Genomic DNA, 25,125 nt, shown 5'->3' on the forward strand with positions numbered 1-25,125 from the left:
CAGAAAAAGAAAAGGGGGCGCTTGCTCACAATTTTACAGCAATAATAATAATAAAAACTTGCAGGGTTCGTCATGCACGACTCGAAGGAAAAATCCATCCACAGTGAGGCTATTTCACTGTGAATTTTATATCATGCAACTGCCACTTTGTTAAAGAAAAATTCTTTTGTCATGCAAACGCTACAAAGATAACTTGAGCACACAGCTTGCACGGCTCGAGCAACGCGTCATATTTTAATTTTTTTTTACCATATGCCAACTTTTCACTGAGAGACGTTCTTCATGAGCTGTCCGAGGTTTTCTTGCTTTAATAACTGCTAGGGTTTTCTGCGCCACAACCATGTGGGGGCACTCCGGATTAATTTGGACAACCTGGGGTTCTTGAACGTGCACCGAAATTCAAGTGAATAGGCATTCTTTGCATTTGGCCCCCACGCTGTGGCCGGGAATCGAACTCACGCCCTCAAGCTTTGCACAGCACGACATCTTACATGCCAAGCTGCCGCAGCAGGTGAAATGCTCATTAGCTGAAAGGCACACCTTGAATAGTCCTGGGCAGTCTTAGATGACAAACTCAAGAGGACATTCAACAAACCCTCGTGCAGCATTGATGAAGAAAGCAAAGTTTTGGTGGCTACAAAGGGTGTGTCATAAATGAGGCTCTAAAACGTGCTGTTCAGCCTTTCCTGTATTTTCATTTTTCAACAAAACAGAATAATACTAGTTATGTTGAAGCCATATAGATATATGATGGCCACCAGGAGGGTTTTTACATTGCGCAGACGATGCACAGCAACATAACAGAAACAGACTTATATAAAAGACCATTTACTTATACCAGTTGCTCATAAAATACCGTATATTGCCGATTATAAGTCGACCCCCCCCCCCCAACTTGCAACCCCTTCTAGGGAAAAAAAAAAAAGTTGACTCCGAACACAGCCTCATGCTGCGGCCATAGCTCACCAATAAGTTTTTCAGAAGAGGGAGTGATGCAAAGAAACATTTATTTGCCCGTGAAACATTGCTTACGACTCATCATCGCTTGAGAGAAGCACGCAGTCACGGTCATTGCCATCGTGTGAGCCACTGCTGCTGCTCGCCGTCAGGACGGGTGCCGGTGGTACCGAGATGCCGCACGTGGAAAACGCCGTGTGGAGCGTGTTGGTTGGCAGTCCATACCAGGCATCGTTAACCCATTTCTTGGATACTTTGAACTCGGTTTGCGGGATGCACATATCCTTCGCGACAGTACGTGCTTTTGCTTCAATATAATCGTAGCAAACACTCAGGCTCTTGCTTCTCTGGTCGTGAACCCAATCTCGAACTGCCTCCTCAACGGCAGAATATCGTGCAGACTTCGGTCCGTCGAAAAGAACTGTGTTTAGCAGTGCACGCGAAGATCTTGGTCCTTTGTTTTCTCCATTCCCTCACGCACTTTTCTGACACATCAAACTTGCGCCCTGCTTCAACGTTGCTTTCCGACTCTGCGTAGAGGATTGCTTACCTCTTCAAAGCAGCGCTGTACTGTTGCCGGCGCAGCGGTGGCATCTTGGCGTCCGTTTGGCAGCGTCTCAAATCGTGCACACCACTGCTCGCAAGCGAAGCGAAATGCAGTAATGGCGAACAGGCGTGAGTGCAAAAAGACGCGAAGACGCTTGTGATCGCATGTGACTGGTCATGTGGTTTAGTTCCCCGCGAAGTGTTGCCAGCCCACACGGCGCTGACAGCTTTTCTGTGGAACGCCGATGGTTTGTCAACGAATCGTTTCTATTGTATGAAAACAAAACTGCAGGGCGCATCGCAAGACAAATTCCTCTTTATTCATAGAGCATCGTTCGCCCTCTATCAAAGGTTTGAAATGCTGCTTTCGAGACCCTGTTTCCCAAGCAGTTCACATTAATGCCGCGTGGCGGTGATTTTTAAACGCGCTCCGTAGTTTCGCCTCGCGTGGTTTCGCTATAGTTTCGCAATCGTCGTGGCAGATCGCAAAAATGTCCGGCTCCGGAAGCGGCACGCGCGTTGAGAGATAGCTGTTGCCGCGACTCTGCTGCCTCTGCGGCTGATGTTATTGATGCATCGAATAGCAGGAAATCCGAGGACGACGACCTTTCGTCGGACCCCACAGAAAAGTCGACTTTATGATTCCGCATATAGGTCGACTCCGATTATAGCTCAACCCCCGAACTTTGGAAGGTCATTCTATGAAAAAAAAGAAACGTCGACTTATAATCAGCAATATACGGTAAACGTCTCTTCGACTGATTCATTGATTCATTCATTGACTAATTACTTCATTAATTCAATGATTCATGGTTTGTTTTAAACAATAGTTATGTATTGTGAAAGGGACCAAGGTCAAAAGCTATTACGTGGCAGTTTGGGAGAATCCTTGGACCCTTTGTTGGCATTCACAATAGCCAAGCAACCATGCCTTCAACAAAAGCAATGGAGCACAACACGTAGACACCATTAGAACCCATTATACACTGAGACAATGCAGAATGCATCATATAAGCACAGATATGAGACACATGGTGCAAATTCACAAACAAATTTGTAGCAAGTGAAAAATGTTACCATGTTAGATTCAGTAGATGAAAAAAATCGTCATGCTAACAATAAAAACGTCTCACTAGTTTCAATGAATAAAAGCACTGTTAGATTTGTGAAACTGATAATACCAATTTTCAGATTTCAGTCCAATTCTGCATCTGCAGACTATCTGTGCTGCAATGCACTTTCTACATAGTATATGTAAATTAGCTAGATTACTAGCAACAGGTCAAATTTGCCAAGGTTGCCATGGTGTTAAGGTGAGTGCGATCTTTGACACTTGACGATGACACTTGTCGTCTGACTTTGACGATGAAGCAGGAAATTTGCTGATAATATTCCTGGATTTCATTGACTCTGTTCCCGTTCCAAATATTTTTTCCCTATTTCCATTTTCCCTTGACAGCCATTCAAACTTGCAAGCGCCTTTCTTTTTCCTTTCATCTCAAACATATACACGTTTGACACAATAAACAGCTTCAAGGTTATAGTATTACTTACAGGTGAGCAAGGTTTTCTGAAGGTGCTGGTTGCAGCAACATTACAACACAGACAGGTAAACCTCTTGAGGAACACAAACCTGATGTGAGTGGAATGGGTGATTCGGTGCAAGGGCTCCACACCAGGCATGGCCATCACTGCGCTCTTTGGATTTGTGACCAGTATTATGGGCCACTCACGGAAACGTACATCCACAAAACTGAACAGACCATGGTCCACTGCTGCGACCCGGAACCTGGAGCACGGCAAGGTGTAAAAGCCACCCACTCAAATGTTAGAACGACAGAAAAGTAGAGTGATTAGCACGCATGCAACGTAGAAAAGAAGTTACAAGAGAAGGGATACAGAAAATTCAGGAGCCCTTCGAGGAAAATGTGGGCAAGCAAAGCTTGGCGTGCCTGACCTTCTGCTTTTCTTTCACAATGCTCCCTCCTAACGTAAGTGTTCAGTTTTATTATAGGTAGTGGCCGTCCACAGAATGCAGTTTTCGAGCTGCATCGGCATGGCATCTTTCACATTTTTTCCAGCGTTCATCAGCCTCTAGAACAGCAGTATGAAAAGATCATCATGCAATCACGGAAACGTGGGTTAGGAATTCGATTTTCTCCAAGTCGGAATTTTCCGGAGATGTGCAATTCCTGATATCGACCTTACACGTTGTCCAGCAGATCACTTTTAGTCCGCCAACACAAAATATTTTTGACGACGTGCCCATAGCAAGTGTACTGCTTCCCAATTGTTTTTTGCATCGTCTCTATAATGCATTTGTATGCTTCAGTTTAGTTCACAGTGGACAGGCATGGGGGTGTGGCCTAATGGCCAAGGCACTCACTTTCAGACCAGAGGGACATCAGAGGGACCCACATTCAAACCCCAGCCCAGAAAGAAAATATATTTTGTTTTATTTATTATTTCTTTGGTGTGTCCAGTCGTGGGGGAGGAGGGTTTTTTGGAACATCACCAGGTATGCAGGTCAGTGAATACAAGCTTCGCTTGATAACTGCACCAAGACACTCACAGGCGGCCGGTCTTCCAATCGGCCAGCTCGAGCTCAAGAAACCCCGATGGCTGCAGGGCATACATGCCTCGGAAGAAACCCAGCAGACTGTGGTAGTGGCCGCACAGGTATGGGCCACCAAGCCTGCAGTGATAAAATAACGTTGAACACAGTGCCCCGAGATACTTGCACAATGACAATACTAAGCAAGGCAGTATGCAGGCCCTGTGAACCTAGTGGCCAGCTGCAAGACTCACAAAAGAAAGTCACAGTACCGCTCGAAGGGCCATATTAACATACAGTACTCTCTCAGTAAATGGAAATCTCTTAAACAGAACTGCTGCTTGAATGGAACAAGTGATCCTGACAGGATTGGCTTCGTACTTGCACTTGGTGTCCCTGTTCGTCTCTCAGTAAATGGAACTCCCGTTAAATGGAACATATTTTCCTGATCCCTTCAGGTTCCATTTGACGAGTCTACTGTAACAGCATTATCTAAAGAGCTCGTTTCGCAGAAATTCTGTTGTCGGCATCGGTGCCAGTGTCGACGTCGTTGGTTGTGAGCGAAAATTCTGGATAGATGCAAATAAATAAGTAAAAAAAATTTTGGGTTTGATTGGGAATACCGCTCTGTAAAAGTGCTGGGTTTGATTGGGAATCAAACCCAGCACTTTTACGTGGCAAGCAGGCATTCTACCACAGAGCCCTGCCCGTACTTGAAACTGTTTCGAAAAAAGCCCTACAAGAATGCATGTAGTGCAACGAGTCTCCTAAATGCATGTAATATTGCGTGGCACAAGCGTAGAATTGCACCACACATTGAAACATGTGAATTGCGCAGCGAGCAATTGGTTTAAAAGCCCACCAACTACAAAGCGCACAGGCATAATTAATCATTGTTATCAGTAACAGCATTAACAAAGTGTGCAGCTGCGCAACTGCACAGTGTTGCCTTACGGACTGTGTAGCAGGCACTTTGCAACTGTAATTGCAGTAGACATTCATTCCTAGCGGCACTAGTTTAGGTGCCCACAAAGAAGCAAAGCCAAGCTAGCACTTGAGAAGACTATGCGAACGTGACCCAATTACACTATCGCATTGTATTCTTGAAGGCAAAGTCCAAGTGTCCTCCAAGTTTTTAGCTTTCAGTGCATGTCTTGGTGCAAGTGAAATAATGAGTCAGAGATAACACTTTTTCAAGACTTCACCTTTGACCATGCTGTCTAGACAGAAGTTAGTGCTAATGATCTTCTATAAGCCATAATCGCCAAACTATAAGCTCTTGAACCTCGCCCAAGCATCACTGGATCCCAGCCCCCAAGTGGGCAATCCCCACCTGAGCAACTCGTGGATTTCATCAGAAGACACGCTGCGTGTTGGGTGGTGACCAAACCAGATAGTCAGGTTGCTTCCCCGTGTCTCCTCCCGAACGCGTTGTAAGCTGCTCAGCTCAGCCTGCAAAATACATGGCACATATAGCACATTCCAAAATTGTAAAACCTTAAAATATATATTTATCTACAGCACAGTTACACTGTTCACCAACTTGCCTAGTGAACTTTTGAATCTTGCGTACTTATAGTGCCCAGGAAAAACCACCCAAGAGTGCACAATTGGCTTGAAAGGACCCTGCAACACCTTTCCAAGTAATGATCGAATGGCTTCATTAAAGGAGCTTATTGCCTCACGAACTGACTGCCACAAAATTTTTTAGAATCTGTCAAGTACGAGCGGAGTTACAGGGATTTGCTGCACGCTTCAAATGCTCTCTCTCTCTCTCCTTTCGTACCAGCGAGCGTGCTGGAAGATACGCAGAGGGGGGATGAAAAGGGGGTCCATTCGTCAGTACGCGTCATGACCTTGAGCACTTTCTTTTCTTTTTTTTCCTTCCAAAGCACGGCTTACTTTCAGTGTGATCGCGAGCGTGAGCATGCACGTGCTAGTGGTGGCATGCCGTGGCAGCCACAGTAACTATGCAGCTCCCAATGCTCAAATCAGCCAATGGCCATGGACTTTGGGCTTATGGCACGGTCATTTGGGTATATGGCATCATTTGTCGAGAGAAGAGGGAGCGATTTCTAGCAGACTTTGAGAATTCATTTTAATTGCAGACCGCGTGCTGCGCTATGTTTCGAAAACTAGAAGCAGCGCGAAAAAAACGACGACAAAAATAGGAACACACACAACAGGACTAGCGCTGTACTGCCAACTGAATGTTTATTGAATGTTTATTTGTGTGACAAGGCGTTTTTGGTGGCATAGCTATAAGTGGTGATTTTTCAATAAACATTCAGTTGGCAGTACAGCGCTAGTCCTGTTGTGTGTGTTCCTATTTTTGTCGTTTTTTTCGCGCTGCTTCTAGTTTTCGCATCATGAACCGACTCGCCCAAACCTACAAGTTGTTGCTAGCGCTATGTTTGGCTCACATGTTCCCGGGAACCTCGACTACAAATGGGCAGCGATTTCTAACCACGCTCAAGAAGTGTTGCAGGGCCCCTTTTAACAGCACAGAGCCTCATGCCTGCTCCTAATCGTATTGTCCTTCAATTTGATCATCTTCGTGAAAGTAGCATGTCTTGAATGATTTTCCTTTAAGTCTGCCATCATTGGAGTCATCTGCCTGCAGCACCAATCAGTAATGTTATGCAGCTGTGATGATCAAGAACGAAATAACCAAATTTCTAACTGGGTGAACTTATGCCCCTCAGAAAAGCACCACTTTAATAACAATGACAGCAGTGAGCACAGTTGATGGTCAAGAAATCCAAACTCACAGGCCAACTACACTATCAATACATGTCTCACCGTTCACTCCAAAGAGGAGCGATTGATTGAGCTCGTTTCTGTTTGTTATGCGCAACCTCATGAGGCAAACATACAATGAAGCCATGGAAAGCATAGGGGACATTATTTGTAGTTTTTAACTTTAGTGTAAACCATAGATGGACAGTAATTAAAGTGGATGAAAAATCAATTTGCCTCAGGTAGGGACCGAACCTACAACCTTTGGATAATGCATCCTATGCTCTACCAACTGAGCATTGGACGCGTTATCCGAAGGTTGTAGGTTCGGTCGCTACCTGCGGCAAGTTCATTTTTCATCCTCTTTAATTTCGTTTGCGTCATAATTACTGCACTACAGTTAAAACACACAAGCAATGTCCCCTATATCTTCCTTAGCTTCAATGTCTGCTGGTTTCATTAGGTTGTTCATTCCAATGTAATTGCTGGTGTTTGCATTCATTTGGAAATGTAAAACACTATTTGCATCGTGCAGATAACATAACAAGACATGCTTGTTTTGCTATATAACCGAGAACACTTTGAAATTTTCGATATGGCAGCTATGTCATGCACCAGCAATAAGGAACTTTATAACACTGTTAATCTGATAAAAAAAATGTCACTGACAAAAAAGTTTAACAATGTTTTCACAACAGTTTCACATATTCAATGTATCCATGCCATAGTGACAGTATCTGGTACATAACATGCACCAATACGCACGAACACTTACGCTTGTTCAATATGTTGCTTATTCTCTTTTTTTGTACTTTTGCTGCTATTTTTCTAGCGAAATTCACGTGTGCATAATTCACTACATCGCTGCATTTACTGCTGTTTTATGTCTGCTTTCCTATAATATGTCTTTTATGCATAATATGTCTTTTAATGTTCACAGTTTGAACTAGCACTTAACCTAAGCAATGGCCCTGCAACACTTTTTCAGCATGGTCAGAAAACACTGCCGATCGGTAGTCGAGGCTCCCGAGAACACGCGAGCCAAACATTATAGCACAGCACGCGGCCTGGCATTTACAATAATTTCTCAAAGTCAGTTAAAAATCTCTTCCTCTTCTCTCGACAAATGATGCTATTTACACAAAATCACTGCCATCATTGACTCAAGTTTCACGCCATTGGCTGATTTGAACATGGCGCGCTCGGTAGTTACTGCGACCACCGCGGGAGGCCGCCACTTGCTCACACACAATCGCGTACGCCGCGCGTTTGAAAAAAAAAATGAAAAGAAAAAAAATGCTCAAGGTCACAAGGCACACGTGATGCCTCTTCTTTCCCCCACGCCATCCCTCCCTGCTTAGCTTCCAGCGCTTTCGCCGAGATGAGTGAAGAGAGGAAGCAATTACAGCATGCAACAAATCTTTGTAACTTCGCTCGTACTGGATGGATTGTAAAAATTTTTGCGGCAGGTGATTCGTGAGGCAATAAGCTCCTTTCATGAAGCCATTCCATGCTACTTGGAAAAGTGTTGCAGGGCCCCTTTAACAACCACCCCAAAACAGCTTTGGCTGGGAGAACAGCAACTGCAACCTTTGTGCAGCATTCCTCTGAGAAATGCCGTACATCTACTTCACACATCCTCAATTTATTACTGCTGTGGCAAACCATTTATAAGTAGTCGACATAACATATATGTGGACACATCATGAGTCGAATGAATGCTTGAAGGCCAACTACAACAAAACCTTTCCTTGGCTGGTTAAAAGTAAATAGTAGACAATATTGTTGCCATCTTGGCAAAGCTAGTTATTGTCGAATTTCCTCATCAACATCCTTTAAGTAGCACCTCAATATGGCCGAGATTCACACAGCAGGACATATCACCAGACAAGTGTAAGACATCTGAGCTGCAACAAACCGTGCCACAAACAGCTCATAAGGGAATTCGGCAACACTAGGCTAAGTCATGCTCACACGCAGGCTGAACTAGCAGTCTGTCTTGTCACGTGAATCCATGATTAGTGGATACAGTGCAAACTGCAGAGCATGACCTTCAAGATTTCCAGTCCACTGCAGACGCCTCCTAATTTTGGAGGCCCTAGGTTAAAGGATTGTGCCGATTGTCAACGTTTTGGATTTCCTGTTAGTAATGGAGCAGTAATGGCAATATTTATTGTGTTAGCACTAGAGCTTCCAATCCAGCAAAAACCATCCCGTGTCTACATCTTATGCCATGCGCTGCGTGAGCATGAGGCAGTAGGACGCACAGTGAAGTGGAGGCAATAAACTTTTGCCATGGCCAGACTAGAAAGGAGTCTTGTCTGGCCATGCCCCTGCACAGAGGGAACACCATCTTGACACTGATGACAAGACCACAGAAAACAGGCGGGCAAACAAAAGTGAACAGCGACAACGCTGCATAGACACCAGCGTTCAAGCTCCAAGGACTCAACGGGTGAAGGTACGGTGCTAACGCACAATAGTTCATGTTTAGGCAAAGCTAAACCGTGAACAATTTTTTCTAATAAATATGTCTGTTTTGCAAAATCTGCATGTGCATCCACTCTTATTGAGACAGCAAGATTTTGCATGGAGCTTGCTCTGAAGCTGGGCTCCTTACACAGCGCAGAATTTTCCTGCAGTTGGTCTTAAAAGCGAGACATGCAGAAAAAATAAGACATCTGCCTTTGATTGTCTAGTGAGTAAGCACTGCATTGGGCTACATTTTCAGTAATGAAAAGCACATTAATATTGTTCTAAGGTTCGGAATGACCAAGAAAAGGCCATGATATTCATCATTAGAAATTAGTCAAGCATACAAATAAACGATCCTGATGTCGGGAGCAGAACTAATAGTACCAAACCATGCATGCGCAAATGAATAAAATATGCCCCACTGCGACAATTGATTTCTTTCCGAGTGACTGTGCTTTCATAAGCAATTGGACGGCATGCTGCCTACGAATACAAATGGCTGGCCACGCACAGGTTGCCACGAAGATGTTGTGCATGATTTGTTTTCCATGTAGATTAGCTTCCTTGCTGTTCTGACTGCTCTGCATGGGCCGCAGTGCCACCTGATGTTAAAGAGAAGCAATCAGTTTAGGCGGACTAAAGTATTCTTTCTGGACATTTCCGTTAATTTAATGATAGGTCAATTACTTTTGCCAAGAAACAAAAATGAAGGTACAATTTTCATTTTTTAAATTTCATGCAGGAACCCCAGTGCCTATATGTCTAAGACATCATGGATTACGAAGTACGGTAGACTCTCGATAATTCAAACTTGAGGGGACCTCAGGATTTTATTTGAATTATCAGAAGTTTGAATTATCAGAAGTTCTCATAAATATGACTCAGGGCAACACACTGACTAACACTGTGATGTTTATCGTTTCTTAGTGCCACAGCAACATCATAGACTGCTCTGCATGACTGCCAGTAAAATTTTTAGACATCAGCGATAATACTGGTACTTGTTATTATACAAGGCACGCACGGATGTGTAATTAAGGGACGAAATGTGTTGCGTCCCACAACAGTTGCTAGCCCCTTCTAATTTTTAGGACACTTTCTCGCATGGCATACCGCAGAGAAAGTGACTTTAAGAAGTGTTTGGCATGCCATAGATCAAGTCCAGACCGTACTGTTTTTTTTTTCCTTTGGTCAGCACGAGATTATTGGTGCGCAAGGTTAGGCTAGCTTGGTCGTTTTGTAGGCAGGCAATCAGCTTTATTTGTGCCTGTTAGCAACAGAAAAACGTGAATGTTCAGCTAGAAGCAACAAAGGCAGCAGTTATTTCCAGACATGGACGAGCAAAAAGTTTGAATTAACCAAATTTGTGCAGTGAGGCAGTTTGAATTAAGCAGCCATAAAATACATTGAAAACATAGTGGGCCAACCAAAAATTTAAGATTTGTTTGAATTAACCGAAAGTTTGAATTATCAGAGCTTGAATTATCAAGAGTCTACTGTATATTTTGAAATTCTGCCTGTCGTGGCTCTGTAGCAGTTCTCGTATGCAACACAGTTTATATGAACCAAGAAAAAAATTACGGCAGCTTCACACTAAGGGTGCCAAGCCTGAAGGAAGAGTGGAGCCTTCCTTGTTTCTATTCATTCTTTTTTCTTTTTTCTGATTCTCTGTTTCTTGTACCTGTTGCTTTCTAATTCTCTCCCTATCTATACTTCTCTCTTTCTATCTATTTCCCTGTCTTTCTCTCTTCCTTCCTCTTTCGGTCTTGCTCTCTGTTTTTTTTTTTTCTATCTCTTTTTTGTGTCTGTTTCTCTCTTTTATGCCTGTATTCCCTTTATTTTTTCTCTTTATTTCTATCACTTTCTTTCTCTCTCTCTTTCATGTGCTCCACTTCGCCGAGCAGAGTTCTCCTTTACCGCTCGCACCTGCTGTAATGGGTAATGGGGCTAGCCCAATTCCTGTGGTGCATACCCCCCTGTGGTTTTCTGCGGACACCAAAGTTCTTACGGCCGGCTTAAACAGCATCCGCTCTTAAAAATTAAACAGACCCAAGCAGCTGGCGTGAAAATTCATGATGTCATGGAAACCTGGCATGAAACCTTCAAAGCACTCATTATGGAAAATTAGTTTTGTGAAAGCATGAAACACGTAGGAAGGTTCATGAGAGGGCAGAAAATGTCACCTGCCCATTTCTAGTATGAAGCCACAATGAAAATCTGTATTTCCCAGAAGGAAAGCTTTGTTGATAAAAAAATTCATTGCAACCCAGTGTTCAAACCCAGCACCACCACCTTGCTGAGGCGGTCTCTCTACCGTGAGCTAACCAGGAGGCTAGCAGATTGCAGTGTAAGTAATTGTACACAGACAATGAATAAGGCAAATAGGGCCTGCAGAAGCCCACAAAGGCGTGTGCGTGTGGACGTGTGTGTGTATATATATATATATATATATATATATATATATATATATATATATATATATATATATATATATATATATATATATATATATATAAGTAAGGCTCTTGTCGTTTTTGCACACGCACTCCACGTCGAGGTGGAAAAACTTTGCCACAGTTAAAACGACACTTTTACTACTGATTAACAAAAACTCGTTAATTAACTTTTAATTTATTGACTTGAGGGCAGGTGTTTATATTAGAAAGTTGCAGTGTGTGCCAATTTATGGCACACCCATTTTTTAAAGATCACAAAAGTTGCAAGTGCGTAGTTCGAGATATTCATCATCAAATGTCAAGGGTGAAATCGAAACTGATTGCGCAAAGCGTGCACGAAGCGAGACCATTCATCTATGTAAGACCGGAACTACCCGTCACATGGGAGCGAAGAAATTTGAATGAAGGCACGCCGCGGCTGTATGTGTTTGCGAAAAGCTGCAAATCATCTCACTTGTGCCCGCGCATCACCTCATTTTCGTGCGTAGTGTTTGGTGCTTATCCGTTTCTTTCGAAATGTGCACAAGAAAACCGTAATATCAACCTTTTCTTCGTCTGGTAAGCATAAAGCTCAGGGGCTGCCACTTCAGCGCTTCTTCTTGCAGACACGCGAAATAGTTATTCGTGCCTCTTTATACTTTAAGAAGGAATCACATAAGCACCGCCCATAGCACACAAACATTAAGCTGCCTACTTGTGTATTTCAGAATGCTCGCCAATTTTTCTGGCCAGATTCTGCTTCTGCGCGCCTTCATTTGAATTTTGTCACTTCCCTGTCACGTGCCGTCCCGGTGTTCCGCCACACTTTGTGCACACCGGGCGGAATCAGTTTCAGTTTCACCCTTGAAATTCAATGAATATTTTGAACTACGTGCAACTTTCGTAATTTTTAAAAAATGGGTGTGCCATAAATTGGCACGAACTACAATTTTTTAATATAAACACCTGCCCTCAAGCCACTAATTAAAAGTTAGTTAATGAGTCTTTGTTAATTAGTGGCAACAGTATCATTTTAACTGCAGCAAAGCTTTTCCACGTCGATATAGAGTTCATGTGCGAAAACGGCAAGAGGATTACTGTCATAGGATTTTTATTTAAAAATCTGTATTGTCTACAAAAAACACCCTGTATATATATATATATATAGATGGCGCAAGAAAGATGACATGATGAAAGAATGATGGTGATGCTGCTGATGATTACATCCATGATCCACTAAAAGCCACATGAGTACACCACACGGCATGACAGCATTTCTCACCTGGGGCAGAGAGCCGATGAAGTTGAACGGTCGCTTGACACCGGGGTCAGTACAGGTGTCGATGCCAATGAAAGTGTAACGATCGTCACCATCATGGTGCGTGTACGAATACGAATGCAAATGTTGCCGCCCTTGCACAGAGTAAACCCTGCACACAGTGAGTCAACAGACACATTCGTGTGCTCTTGCTCGTTTAGGACAAACGTTATGCAAGTTGTGCGCAGTGCACAGTTTAAACCTACATTGACATAAAACTTCACCTTAAAAAGACACTAATGAGAAAAACAATTTTTCTCATATTAGTAAATAATGCTTACACAATACCAAAAGTCTCGCTCCTGCCATGAAAAGACACTTGGTAAGCGAGTTTTCAAAGACTAAATTATCAGTCTGAATCGATGCACTGTTTTACTTTAGTGCCTCTTTGAACAAAAGCTTCTTTCCAAGTAGCACTGGAGCTTTACTGCAGCAAGACAGAGTTCATTGAAGGAAAGCAAGGAGGTCAGTATGCCCTGGCCTGCTACTCATTACTGAAGCAAAAGTATTAGCAGTGACAACTCTGCAAACATGCAAGTCATAGTAGTTTTATAAGTTTAATCTTGTAAAGCATTAAAGCATATAGCTGGGCTAGTTAGTACTGCTTGAATGCTTCCATAATACTAGCGAACACACACAAGGACTACACAGAATGACACAGGACAATGGCTAGTGGTTGTCTTGTGTAGTCTTTGTGCTTGTTTGCTAGTATTATGGAAGCATTTAATGCTGTAACAGCAGCAAAATGGAAGCGCCTTACCTGTAAAAGTTATGCTCGTCCTCCACAGAGGCAAGATTTAAATTATCTGTAAAAAATATAAACGATACGTGAATGCTTGGAAATGTGAAGAGAGGTACACTGATCTGTTAACATGGAGCTTGCATTGCCTCGTCCCCCGATTTGAGGGTGTTGGTTTGCCGGTTGCCTCCTAAAATGCTAATTTTAACATTCACATGAACATCAAAGAAACAATTGCTTCAATGGATTGACAAGCGGCCAGAATGTCACAAAACACTGGTGGAAGGTGAAAGACGGTGAATCGAGCATTCTTTCACGGTTTGTATTTTTAAATTGCGTTTCAAAAAGCGGCATGTTGCATCGCTTGGCGGACAAGCCTCGGTACCGCGCAAATGAGTCGTTCGGATTGCTGTACGTAGTCTGCTGTTATGTAGTGAACAGTTCCACAAAAGTTTGTCTGGTCAGGTAACAGGATGAGGAAGATGCAGTCACTGACCAAGTCAAGGTGAAAACACAGACATTTTGGGACCTGTACAGGTTGCTTGATCACACTAACTAGAAACATGTTTCGGTACATATACTCTGTTTTCACCTTGATTTGGTCAATGACCGCATCTGCTTCCTTATGTAATGTGCTGTTGTTTAGGCGCACCACAATTCATGCTTAAAATTAGTCTATATATTAAACAGGCATCCCTGCTTTGTTCCATGCTAATAGCAAAGTAAAAGGAGCTGATGCTCAGAAGCGGCACTGCCTTTGCGGCAACTAGTGGTACCATGTTGTAATGCAGTAGATGAGTGCGGCATGCATGCATGCGCAGCAAACCACACCACACGAACATGAACCGTTGCCGCGCTCATCTACCACTGTTTGCAGCATGTGTTGAGTGTATGACTTTGTCGGTGCTGCAGATTGAAAAATTTTGAATAAAAATGTTTCATGGCATTTTCCACTTTACCACTCCATGGTTAGACACTCTGACTGGTAAGCTTTCCGCTGCACTAAAGAAAACAGGTACCATAAAAATTGGTTGTCCGTCCCCTTAACATTTATTTCACCATGTTATCTGCCAAATGTTTTCCCATTTACAGTCCCTGTGAACAGTGTATAAGTTGTAAAAGTACAGCACATACCGTGATTTCCTCGAATATCCAACCAGATATGTTTGCGTGTAACACCAGTTTCGTAGATGGCCCGCCAATACTGTTGCCACTCCTCACGTATCTGACCAGAGTCCAAGAATCGAGCGCCCAACGAGTCTACGATATCACCTGTCGAAAACAAAGGCACGCTACTATGACACAATGATGCAAGAGTCTTGCAGCGTCCCAGTGAATGCTGACCGGTTCACAGGGACAGCTTCGTCATAGTAACCTGGTATTGCAGAGACTTACCCGTCATCACTATAACAGGTGGCTTGATGACTTTCATTATGGTTTCAGCAATGAACTCCTTCAATTGCACTGCGCGCTGCGGTACCGAGCCACTAAGATGTGTGTCACTGACCTGCATGAAAATGCAGGTAATTTAAGGCAGCACAGGCACTATTTTTGAAAATTCAACACCAGGCCTCATGATCATAGTCGAGAGTTAACAACTAGGTCACTAATGAAAGTATTTGCAGAGATATTCCTCCGGCGTTGTGCACATATGCCACTTTGAATTCAACAGAAGATACTTCTGTTAATCCTTAAAAGCAAAATACCCGGAATCAATGAGCTTTTATACCAGGCACATGCACTGTGGCGTTGAGCGCGTATCCTTTGAGTTGTTCTCTAACCATTCTTAACGCATCAGCCCATTGAAGCCCCCTTCTTATTATGCGAAGCTCCAACTTTCGCTAGCCGGCTGGTACGGGCTAAAGAAAAATACGAGTGGGCAAAAGTACCGATAATCTATCCTAGCGTAGATGGTAACGAGCCAGGTACGGGCAGTATTTGTGGCCGACGGGCAGCACATTCGCAAAATATTTTATAACGGATTATTACTCGCCCTGTAAGGATTGTCATCAACCGTGTAAGGATTAAACATGAAAACCTTGACGTCCATGTGCTAGGTAACCGACCTGAACGAAGTACATGAGGTGGCGGTGCTCGTCGTTGGGTACGACGGGGTCGGCCGTCGGGTCGTCAACGTCGACGGGCCACATTTGTTCTTGACGGGGCGGGTCGTCATCGATGGTCGCCACGTATAGGGACACGAGTACGAAAAACAAGAGGACCGCCAGCAGTCGCTTGGTGCACGCCATGGCGCTCCCCCGCGGTTCCGGTGGTTGCGGTCGCGGCCCGATGGACATTCGAGCGAATTCAACATGAATCACAGGGGCGCATTGTTCTCCAATCACGGCACGGGCGTGACCGATAGCGTTCGAGGAAGACGAAGAAAGATGATCATGTGGAAGCCAATTTTTCGCATTTAGTGCGGAGAAGAGGCACTGTTCTCCTCGCGAGAGGAACAACCAGCGGCTGCCCCGTCGCCGCCGTCATCGCTCCGTAGCGAGTCGGACAACGTCAGCTGTGACACATGACGCATGTGACAAGAGCGTTTGCGTTCAGCGCCGTTGCAGTCAGGCGTGGCAGTTACGGTAGACCGCGTGAAGGGAGGAAAATATTCAGCCTGGCCAGAGGGACCTCTGCCGCCTCTGCCGCATTTTGCCAAGAACAGCCGTCGTAGCTGTTTTGTGTTCGTTCATCAAAGATTACGTCATACCTGCAGCAACTGCGGTTTCGGTTTCAGTTTCGGGCTTGCGTTTTCACTGAGCCACCTTGGTTGCGTAAGACAATCAGCACTCTGCGCAGTCGTATATGATGTCACTCTTGACAGCAGTTTAGTGCCATAAGTTAGCTGCTTGGAAATTGTGGTAGTTCGGGAAAAACGTTGTACTGTACCACCGTGTCGCACAGGTGCCAGGGAGCCGGAGACACCGGTATGTGCCTGCAGTGACACAAGCAACATATGCCCTGAGGATACCCCCGACAGGATTTCGGATATCCACTGATCCACTGAACTTCCGAAACTCCGGCGTACATCCCTCGCAGGTCATTTTGGCCGCATTTTGGCTACCACAGCGCCAGATCTGCAATGTGTTAAGGAGGTCTCGGAGGGCGCGCTTTTACAAGCGTCGCGAAATGTTGCCTTCTCGGCAGACGTCTCAACTCCCGTTGCTAGGAGACACTGCCAGTTATCGCGAAAGGGCCGAGTTTGGGCCGTGGCTGCTGTGCCGTCAGCATTACTGGCGGAAGCGATCGCTAATTCCGATAATCGGCCCGCGCGCCGGCGTGCAGCAAGCGAGCAAGCAGGCCGGCGAGATAGAATGGCCGCGCATGCGCACTGCACTGCGAGACTCTCGAGTGCAGGTAACGAGCTGTTAGATGGCGCGCGCATGCACACTGCCACGCGATCGCGTGGTCTCCAAACTTATGATCGCGACTGTACATTGCATACTGTGACTAGACATTGCATAACAAATAAGAATTCGTGCTCATTGGAGCAAGAAAAAACCGATTTAAAAAATAATAGCTATTTTCTCAGATTAAAATAAAAGATAGTACAAAAGCAATACCTATGTGTCATCTTTCATAAAAGTCAAAGCAGTACACTCACATCATCATTTCAACAATATGTTTTACAAAGTAGCTTAGTTAATCCAACATTTAATTACACTAAACACGACTATTTGCTGTCCTAAACATAAACTTGCTTTGAATTGTACGGCCTGAAACAACTGCTAATACGAAACACTGCCATGCTTTACCAGACATATGTTTGCCAAAGCAGATATTTGCCTAAGCATTGCAAAAGAAGATTGAGAACACAAAATGCTTACGAAGTACGTTTTTTCAGGACGTCCGAGACAGGATATTTTTAGGGTATCCTTTGTGGGACATATCCACTCAAATTGCACTAGATTTCCGACTGCATTGCTGCATCCCTTGCAAGTCCGTTGATGTCCAATGATGTTCGGAGTTGTTTCGGATGTCCGACGGATGTTGTGTTTTATGACCACGGTGGCGGTCAGACCTGCGACGCAGCGGAGGGTGCTAAGAATCTCTGTGTCCGGACACAAAATCTATCCCGACGCTTATCCCAGTAGCTTTTGCCGGTACTACAACGAATTCGCCAGCCTAGACCATAATATGATCTGGCGTTGACCCTCGTTACGAGGCACGGATCATATCAACCAGGACCAGGCATCCAGGCTATCTGCTATCAAGAGCCCCATGGGCTGTCCAGAGCTGTCCGGGCTGTCCACCGTGGGCTGTCCAGAGGTTCCACGATGCGGCTGTCGGGCTTGGCCTGACTGTCCCAACGTGGGAGCGGCGCGCTGCGCGTTGAGTCACGCGCCTCGGGATTTTCAATAGAATTTTCCATCTATCTATTCACTAGCATTAAAAAATTATCATTTTTTCTAAAGGAAAAACAACGCCTTTCCCGCCTTCTTTCTCGAGCCAAGCCCCGACCGAAGCGTGTGAACTCGTGCCTCTGACAGCCATCGAAGAAGGAGACGATGAAGAAGTGCCGTGTGTCGCCCGTCAGGGTCGTCGCTTCTCGGGTTTCTCCGACCATGGAACCCGAGGGGTGCCGACGCAAGAGCTCGACCTCGTCGCCCCCTGCTCCGCGCTCGTCGACTCCCGAGCTCCAGCAGCTGGCCGACCAGTCCTCTCTCCCGGGGGTCCACAAGCCGCTGCACGGAAAGCACCACGGAGAGGACACCGATGACGAAGGCGACGTCCGAAGGTTCATTAATTCTTTCATTTTTTATTAAGGCGACAGCCTTACTGCCTCATCAAACGCGAGAATTGACCGTTGGCGTCAACACGAGTGATGAAAAAAAAAAATAATCACGCGATGACGGCACCGTATGACGTCATATCATGACACCACAAATCACTAAAATTTCGTGACTTCACAATGACGTCATCATGACGTTACTGTGACGTCATCACATGACATCGTCGGTTGGTCAAAGATGGGTTGATCACGGAGGCAGTGCAAATCCAGGTGAGATGCAGAAATCTCGCAATGCCTCCTTTCCTGGAGGCAGTGCGAAACCACGTTAGGCGTAGACAGCTTTCGGAGGGGGGCGGGGAAGGACCAGCACTTCTATAGTGAGAAGAAAAAGCTATCGTCTTCGAGTCGTCTTTAGTGAAAGCATGAGGGACCCTGTGAGTTTTCTTTTATTTCAAGTTCTCTTAATACATAAAAATACACAACAGGTTAGACCCATAGCTATTGGCTAGTAGGATGTCTAAATAAATATGCAATTACATGAAAGGATTGTGCTAACAAAGCAGATATTTAAGTACACTTCAATGCAGTGTCGTACAACATGTTACATGCATGTAACATGTTGTATCTATATTGTACAACAGAAATCAATACAGAAAAGCATGTAAGCATGAGAAACATGATTTCGTTAGGCTTTTGATCAAGGTTGCTTAGGTTGACTTGACTTTGACGCTCGCCTAAACGGGCAATGTTCAAATAGCAGGATTCAAGCATAGCAGCAGTCAACTCACGTCCTCTAGCTCAAAAGAAATCCTTGGAGCGCTTTCGAGATACCAGCTGACAGTTTTCCAAACTGTCTCTCGCAGTTCGGGAATATCTCAACTGGAAGTCAAATGTGTATTTTGTGTCGTGATCACAGGTTCATTATATTAGACCAGCAAATGAAGGTACCAGCCTATTAATTTCTTGAATTTCGCGCCAGAACAACGCTGCACGTCCGTGTAATGTGATGGACATCAAGGTATATTTCTCGTACATTCGGCCATGTCGGCTCAGTGAAAGTTTTAGAAACATACCATGCGCTCTAAGTAATCTATTTTAACCGATGGTCATGCACAGAAATAGACACGACACCCGTTAACTGGGCCATATGTTTTGACTTGTTTTTATTCGTCCCTTTGGTCGCAGCGCGCGCGCCCGAGCCACCATGCCGTTCTTCGTCATTACACGATAGAGGATTACATAGAAGGATTGATTGTCGGGCGAGTTGGTAATTCATGATGAATGCAAATAGCGCGAAAAAACGTAGGACTAGACGAAGAAGGCTACAGCACAAGCGCATACTAACACATACTAACCTACACAACCTTTCGGCCTCGGTAAGGAATGAAAAGGGTTCTCTACTCCACGTGTTTTTTACCGTAAAGACCCATAAGAATGGTGACCCCTTCCGCCTGATTGTGTCAGAACGTGGGACTTGGCAACACGCGGTTTCTGGGTTCCTCCAGAAACACCTGTAGGCGCTACACATCGCGGATCTCTTTCGAGTCAAGAACTCGTCTGAGGTGACCAAGTTCCTTCAGAGTGATTCATGCTCTTCCGTCTCTGGGTTCAGCGTTGACGTAGAGGACTTGTTTTATTCTCTGCAGCACGATAAGCTACTGTCCTATGTACATGATTGCATTGTAAAGGACAACGATGAGCAAGTGTTCCAGGACAAATGTGGCATTTCTGTGGGGGCTTTTGTGCAGTTGCTTGGTCTGTATTTGAAGTCTACAGTGATCGGGTGGCGGAGTGATGTGTATACGCAGAAGTCGGGTGTGTGCATCGGCTCTAGGGTCGCCCCAGTTTTGAGCGATATCTATTTGAGCAGGGTAGACCGGGAACTTGAACCTGACTTGAATGATGTTGCTGTAAGAACTTTTCGATATGTGGACGATTACCTTGTTCTAGTTGACTCCTGCCGGTGTGTTTCCACTAGGACGAGCGTTCTCAAACTTTTTAAGGAGAAAGGGGCAGGCCTTAATTTCACGTTTGAAGTGCCGCGGGAAGGTGCTATTCAGTTTTTAGACTTGACCATTCGTTTTGGTGGTGCTCACACTTGTTGGCTGTATGCCCCGCGTTCAGTGAAGCCAATTTTAGACTTCCAATCTTGTCATTCTAAGTTAGTGAAAAATGGCGTTGCGGTTTCTTGTTTGACTTCCGCGTTAAAGAAAACGTGCCCGCACCTGTTGTGTGAAAGCTTCGACAAGCAGCTGGACAGGCTCCGAGAAGCGCGCTATCCTGCTGCTAATTTGGGCCGCCTATGTGAAAGGATTCTCGTGACCTTGAAATCTGAGTTGAAAGGCTCGGTCGAAAATGATAGGGTACGTGAGAAGAAGCCTCTCGCAAGTATCCCTTTCTTGCACGGTGTTTCCCATCGTCTCAAGAAGGTTGGTGCCAGATATGATATTTTTTCTGCTAAGAATAAGCTGGGTAGAGTATGCGCCGCTGTTGAAAGGAAGGTGGATGGGACTGCGCAGAAATGGCACGAGTGTAAGGTGAAACACAGGGACAGCCCTTCGGTTTGTGGCAAGGGAGTTGTATATCAGGTGCCTTTCACGTGCGGTAAATACTATATAGGACAAACAGGCCGCTGTCTGAATGCGCGCCTGCAAGATCACCGTCGATCTTTGAATGGGCAGCCGTCGTCTAATTTGGCCCTGCACTGCCGTGAGTGTAGGTGTACTCCTCGCTTGTCTGATGCGAAAGTGCTCGCACGTCATAGGGACCAGACGGCACGTGAGCTCGTAGAGGCTTTTTTCATTTTGAAAGCTGGAGATGACTGTGTGGCAAAGCCTTCCCTAGCGTTAAATAAGGCAGAGATAACATACCTGGATGCGCACATCTAAGGTTTTCGGTTGTGTTCGTGGTGAACATGTGGTTTGGGCTTCCTATATATTTTCGTCTTTCTAATAAAAGTTCATTTGTTAGTATGCGCTTGTGCTGTAGCCTTCTTCGTCTAGTCCTACGCTTTTTCGCGCTATTTGCATTCATCAGAGGATTACATAGGCCAAACCTTCTAGAGGGTGTTGCTCTAGCAGAAGTCATCAGTCTATAACGTCATGGCGAGCTGGTGTGGCAGCCTGAAGACGGCGTCGCCACCCGTTTCTTTTTGCGCCTTCTCTTGCTTACCAAGCGTATTTTCGTGGCAAGAAAGGTGTTTTTGATATCCTGCATATCAAGCATAGGCGTGCGCATGGGGGAAAGGGGATACAAAGTCTGCCCCATACATTTACTTAGTAGGGAGGGGCTGCGATGAACCTTCGCCTCCCCTGATGAGGCACCCTGAGCACACCTATGATATCAATCACACTCGGTGTCTTGCCTTCTTTGGTTTTCGCAGTGGTCTACGCATAGGCGTGCGCATGGGGGGGGGGGGGGGGGGGGGCGCAATGTCAGCGCCATGCATTGACATAATTGGGAGGAGGGCGCTGCGACGAACCTTCGCCCCCCCACCCCTGAAGGGGAACTCTGCGCACGCCTATGGGTCTACGTCATAGGGCAGTAGCGCCACCTCATTACCGCGAGGCAAGCGTGATCGCCTGAGCGAGTTCCGCTAGCTGCGTCGTCTCCATTTTCTTGTCTATTTTTTGCCCATTTTGTCTACATCAGACGCAACCCTCCCTCCCCCTCTCTCCTTGGGAGCACATGGGCTAGAGGAGGAGGAACGAGGGTACTACAACAATTCGTGTCCAATTCACGAAGAAAAAAACGAGTTAAGCGGGCTTTCCCACACTAAGTATCTTATTGCGGAGAAGCCGGAATTTACGCAGATGTTTGCTCTGTGCTCGCCACGCATTTATATTCCGTCCTCAGACCCTCACAAAAAAAAAATTCAAATGCAATTTATTGCCTTTTTATTGACTTTTTTGCCTACGTCATCCATTCTGGTACAATAATCGAGCACCAGTTATCATCACATGGAATACGCAATTCCATTCATAATCGCAACCAGAATATTGCCTCCCTGCGTTTAATTAACGTATACACCAACTTCGGTACAAACTAATGGACCAAGATCAATATGTAGGATTGTTATTTGCTTGTTGCACAGCCCGTAATTTTCGTATCTATGTGCTATTCTTCTGATACCTTGTTGCTGTAAGAATACGCCGATAAAAAGAAAAGAAAAAATCACAGGGTTCCCCGTGCACTAGCCTAAGAAAAGTCGAAGGCGAAAGCCTTCGACTTAGGCTTGTGTTGTTCTTAGTTGATATATTGATACTCGCCTACACCAAACGTGGTTTTGCACTGTCTCAATGATCGAGCTACCTTTTAGCAAGCGACGTTGTCGTGTGATGACGTCACCATGTGACGTCACGTTATGGGACGTCACGATGGCGTCACAAATTTTGGCGATCTGTGATGTCATGATGACGTCACATGGCGTGATGACGATCTTTTTCATCACTCGTGCTGACGACGCCGACGGTCAATTTTCGCGTTTGATGAGGCATCTAATGCTTTATTCTTAATAAGCGTTAAAAAATCCCCGAATAAACGACGAAAGATTGAATGGAACGCTCGAAATGTTCTCCCGCGCAGGCCAACCGAAGGGCTGTCGCATCGCAAGGTGTCGCTGGCGAGCTCGCAGCCGCGTTCGCCGCCGGCCCTGGAGCCCGCAATGACGACGGTAGCCAGTCCCTCGACGTTCAGTCATCGCAAGCGCAAACGCGCGAGGATTCGAAAGCTGCTGCGATCGCCGTCGGCGGCGCCCAGTACGCCGGCGGTCATGTCGACGAACACCGACACGACTGGCTCCGTGAGCGAGGCTAACAAGTCGGCCGTCGATGCTGGGCTCGCCAACCAGCAGCCGGCTCGAGTCCGCACTCCGGACCACGCCGACACATCCACGTGAGGACACACGGCTATTACAAAAAACGAGAGTCGCTAAATACAGCCTATTCCGCAGATAAAGCGTTACTAAGGCTTATGTGTCTCATGGGTAAAATAATTCGGTGTCCGGCGTCACATGACATCATGTCATTACGCCATTCCATGACGTCGTCGCTTTGTCAAACGTAGATTTCCAGAGGTATAGAGCAACAGGGTTCTCCGCAAGGGGGGCAAGTTTCGCCCCGTTGATGGAGTCCGAAAGAAAACAAGCTTCGCAGCGGATGCAAGAAATTGCCAAGAATGAAAATTAAGCAGTCACGTGCTTCTCACAACGGCCTGCCTTTGGCTCCGGCTTTCCGGGATTAAATGAGAGAATTCGACATTTCTTGGAATTCGACAGTTATTGGAATGCATCCTCGGCCGCCATTAAAATCTGCTTGGCCATAACTTTTAAAGAATGACGGTACATGTGTGAGTCAGACTTGGCGCCCCCCTAGAATGATTAAGGGGGGCCCCCCTGTGCGCACGCCTATAAGTGCAACACCGGGTGAGGTGTACGAAGCCTCAAGGGACGGGGAGGTAGGCGAAGGGGTGACGGGGTTAGGGGGACAATGCAATCGACCGAACGTCAAAGTAATTTAATGAGTGTCTCGTGAGAGCATAGACTTTCGCCCATGCTCTCGTTAGCGCTGCCTGAAGGAACTGCTGTTAGGCGGCACGAAGTTTATTACTAGAAGAAACAAGAACCTACGGCAGAAATTGAATGGTGTTAATTATCGCTGTGAATGTAAATAACATAACGGCGACTCGATGGTTGTCTGCGTTGTGGACACGTGCCGAGCGCCTCAAGACGCTGCACTTTGCAGCACGAAAATGAAATTTTTGAGAAAACCTTCATCGTTGTGTAAACGCATCAGGCGCGTGGACGCGCTTGCTTCCACACAGGTATTCTTGAAGGGACTGACAACTGGTCGGAGCAAGCAGCAACACACTGGTGCAAGTGTAAGGTCTGTGAATTGTAGTGACAGAATAGACAACTCTTTTTTCATATCTAAATATAATTTGTATTTTTAAATTGCGTTTGAAAGTAACAAAAACCGGCACGTCCGCGGTCAAGCCTTGGCACTGCGCAAATGAGTCCTTGCTGTAGGTAGTCTGCTATTGTTTAGACGCACCACAATTCGGTGCTTAACATTAATCTGTATATTATTAGGCATCCCCGAGCCGAGACGCATGTGCAGCGAACCGCAGAGCACAAACACGAACCACTCCTTTCACTGTTTGCAGTCTGCGTTGCGTGCACGACTTCGTCGGAGCTGATGACTGAAAAATTTTGATAAAAATGTTTCATAGGCTCTTTTTGCGTTACCACTCCATGATTAAACACTAACCGGAAGGCTTTTTGTTGCAGCTTTCGCCCATCGCGCGCTACTGCTACTGCATACATTCGCGAGGCTTCCTTTTTTAAATGCCCGGTCAAGGAGAAATCGCTTAGGTGGGCACTAAGCCGGCTTTTATTCGGCTCATAGCGTTGCAAAGGAATATTGAAATTCTCAGACTGTTCTAAACATACTGATTTGGTATATCAATAACTTATGTATAGTTGCACGGTATTCATGCGCACGAGCAGCAGAGGATACATACAGATTTAATCAACATCATTAAACCAAGATATATTTTTTCTTGTTTGTACAGAGTGCCTACCAAAGCGTCGGCTGGCCTCGCCAGGCACCAGGGCATGGAGGAACTGCAAGC

The 25,125-nt window shown here is 45.4% G+C and overlaps 1 protein-coding gene across 1 annotated transcript in view; it reads right to left on the reverse strand.

Annotated features, from left to right (window-relative positions):
* The window catches only part of LOC119401282 (transmembrane protein 62), a 30,292-nt gene extending 13,894 nt beyond the window's left edge, over positions 1–16,398 (reverse strand). The window contains exons 1-8 of the mRNA XM_037667970.2: positions 15,830–16,398; positions 15,159–15,270; positions 14,898–15,035; positions 13,785–13,830; positions 12,989–13,136; positions 5,391–5,509; positions 4,076–4,198; positions 3,137–3,292 (exon numbers count right to left, since the gene is read on the reverse strand). Coding sequence (XP_037523898.1) covers positions 3,137–3,292; positions 4,076–4,198; positions 5,391–5,509; positions 12,989–13,136; positions 13,785–13,830; positions 14,898–15,035; positions 15,159–15,270; positions 15,830–16,060 — 1,073 coding nt within the window. The 5' untranslated portion in view covers positions 16,061–16,398. The remainder of the gene's footprint in view (positions 1–3,136; positions 3,293–4,075; positions 4,199–5,390; positions 5,510–12,988; positions 13,137–13,784; positions 13,831–14,897; positions 15,036–15,158; positions 15,271–15,829) is intronic.
* Between the last annotated feature and the right edge of the window lie 8,727 nt (positions 16,399–25,125).

Source organism: Rhipicephalus sanguineus, chromosome 8 (genome assembly GCF_013339695.2).
Source record: "Rhipicephalus sanguineus isolate Rsan-2018 chromosome 8, BIME_Rsan_1.4, whole genome shotgun sequence".
Taxonomy (NCBI): domain Eukaryota; kingdom Metazoa; phylum Arthropoda; class Arachnida; order Ixodida; family Ixodidae; genus Rhipicephalus; species Rhipicephalus sanguineus.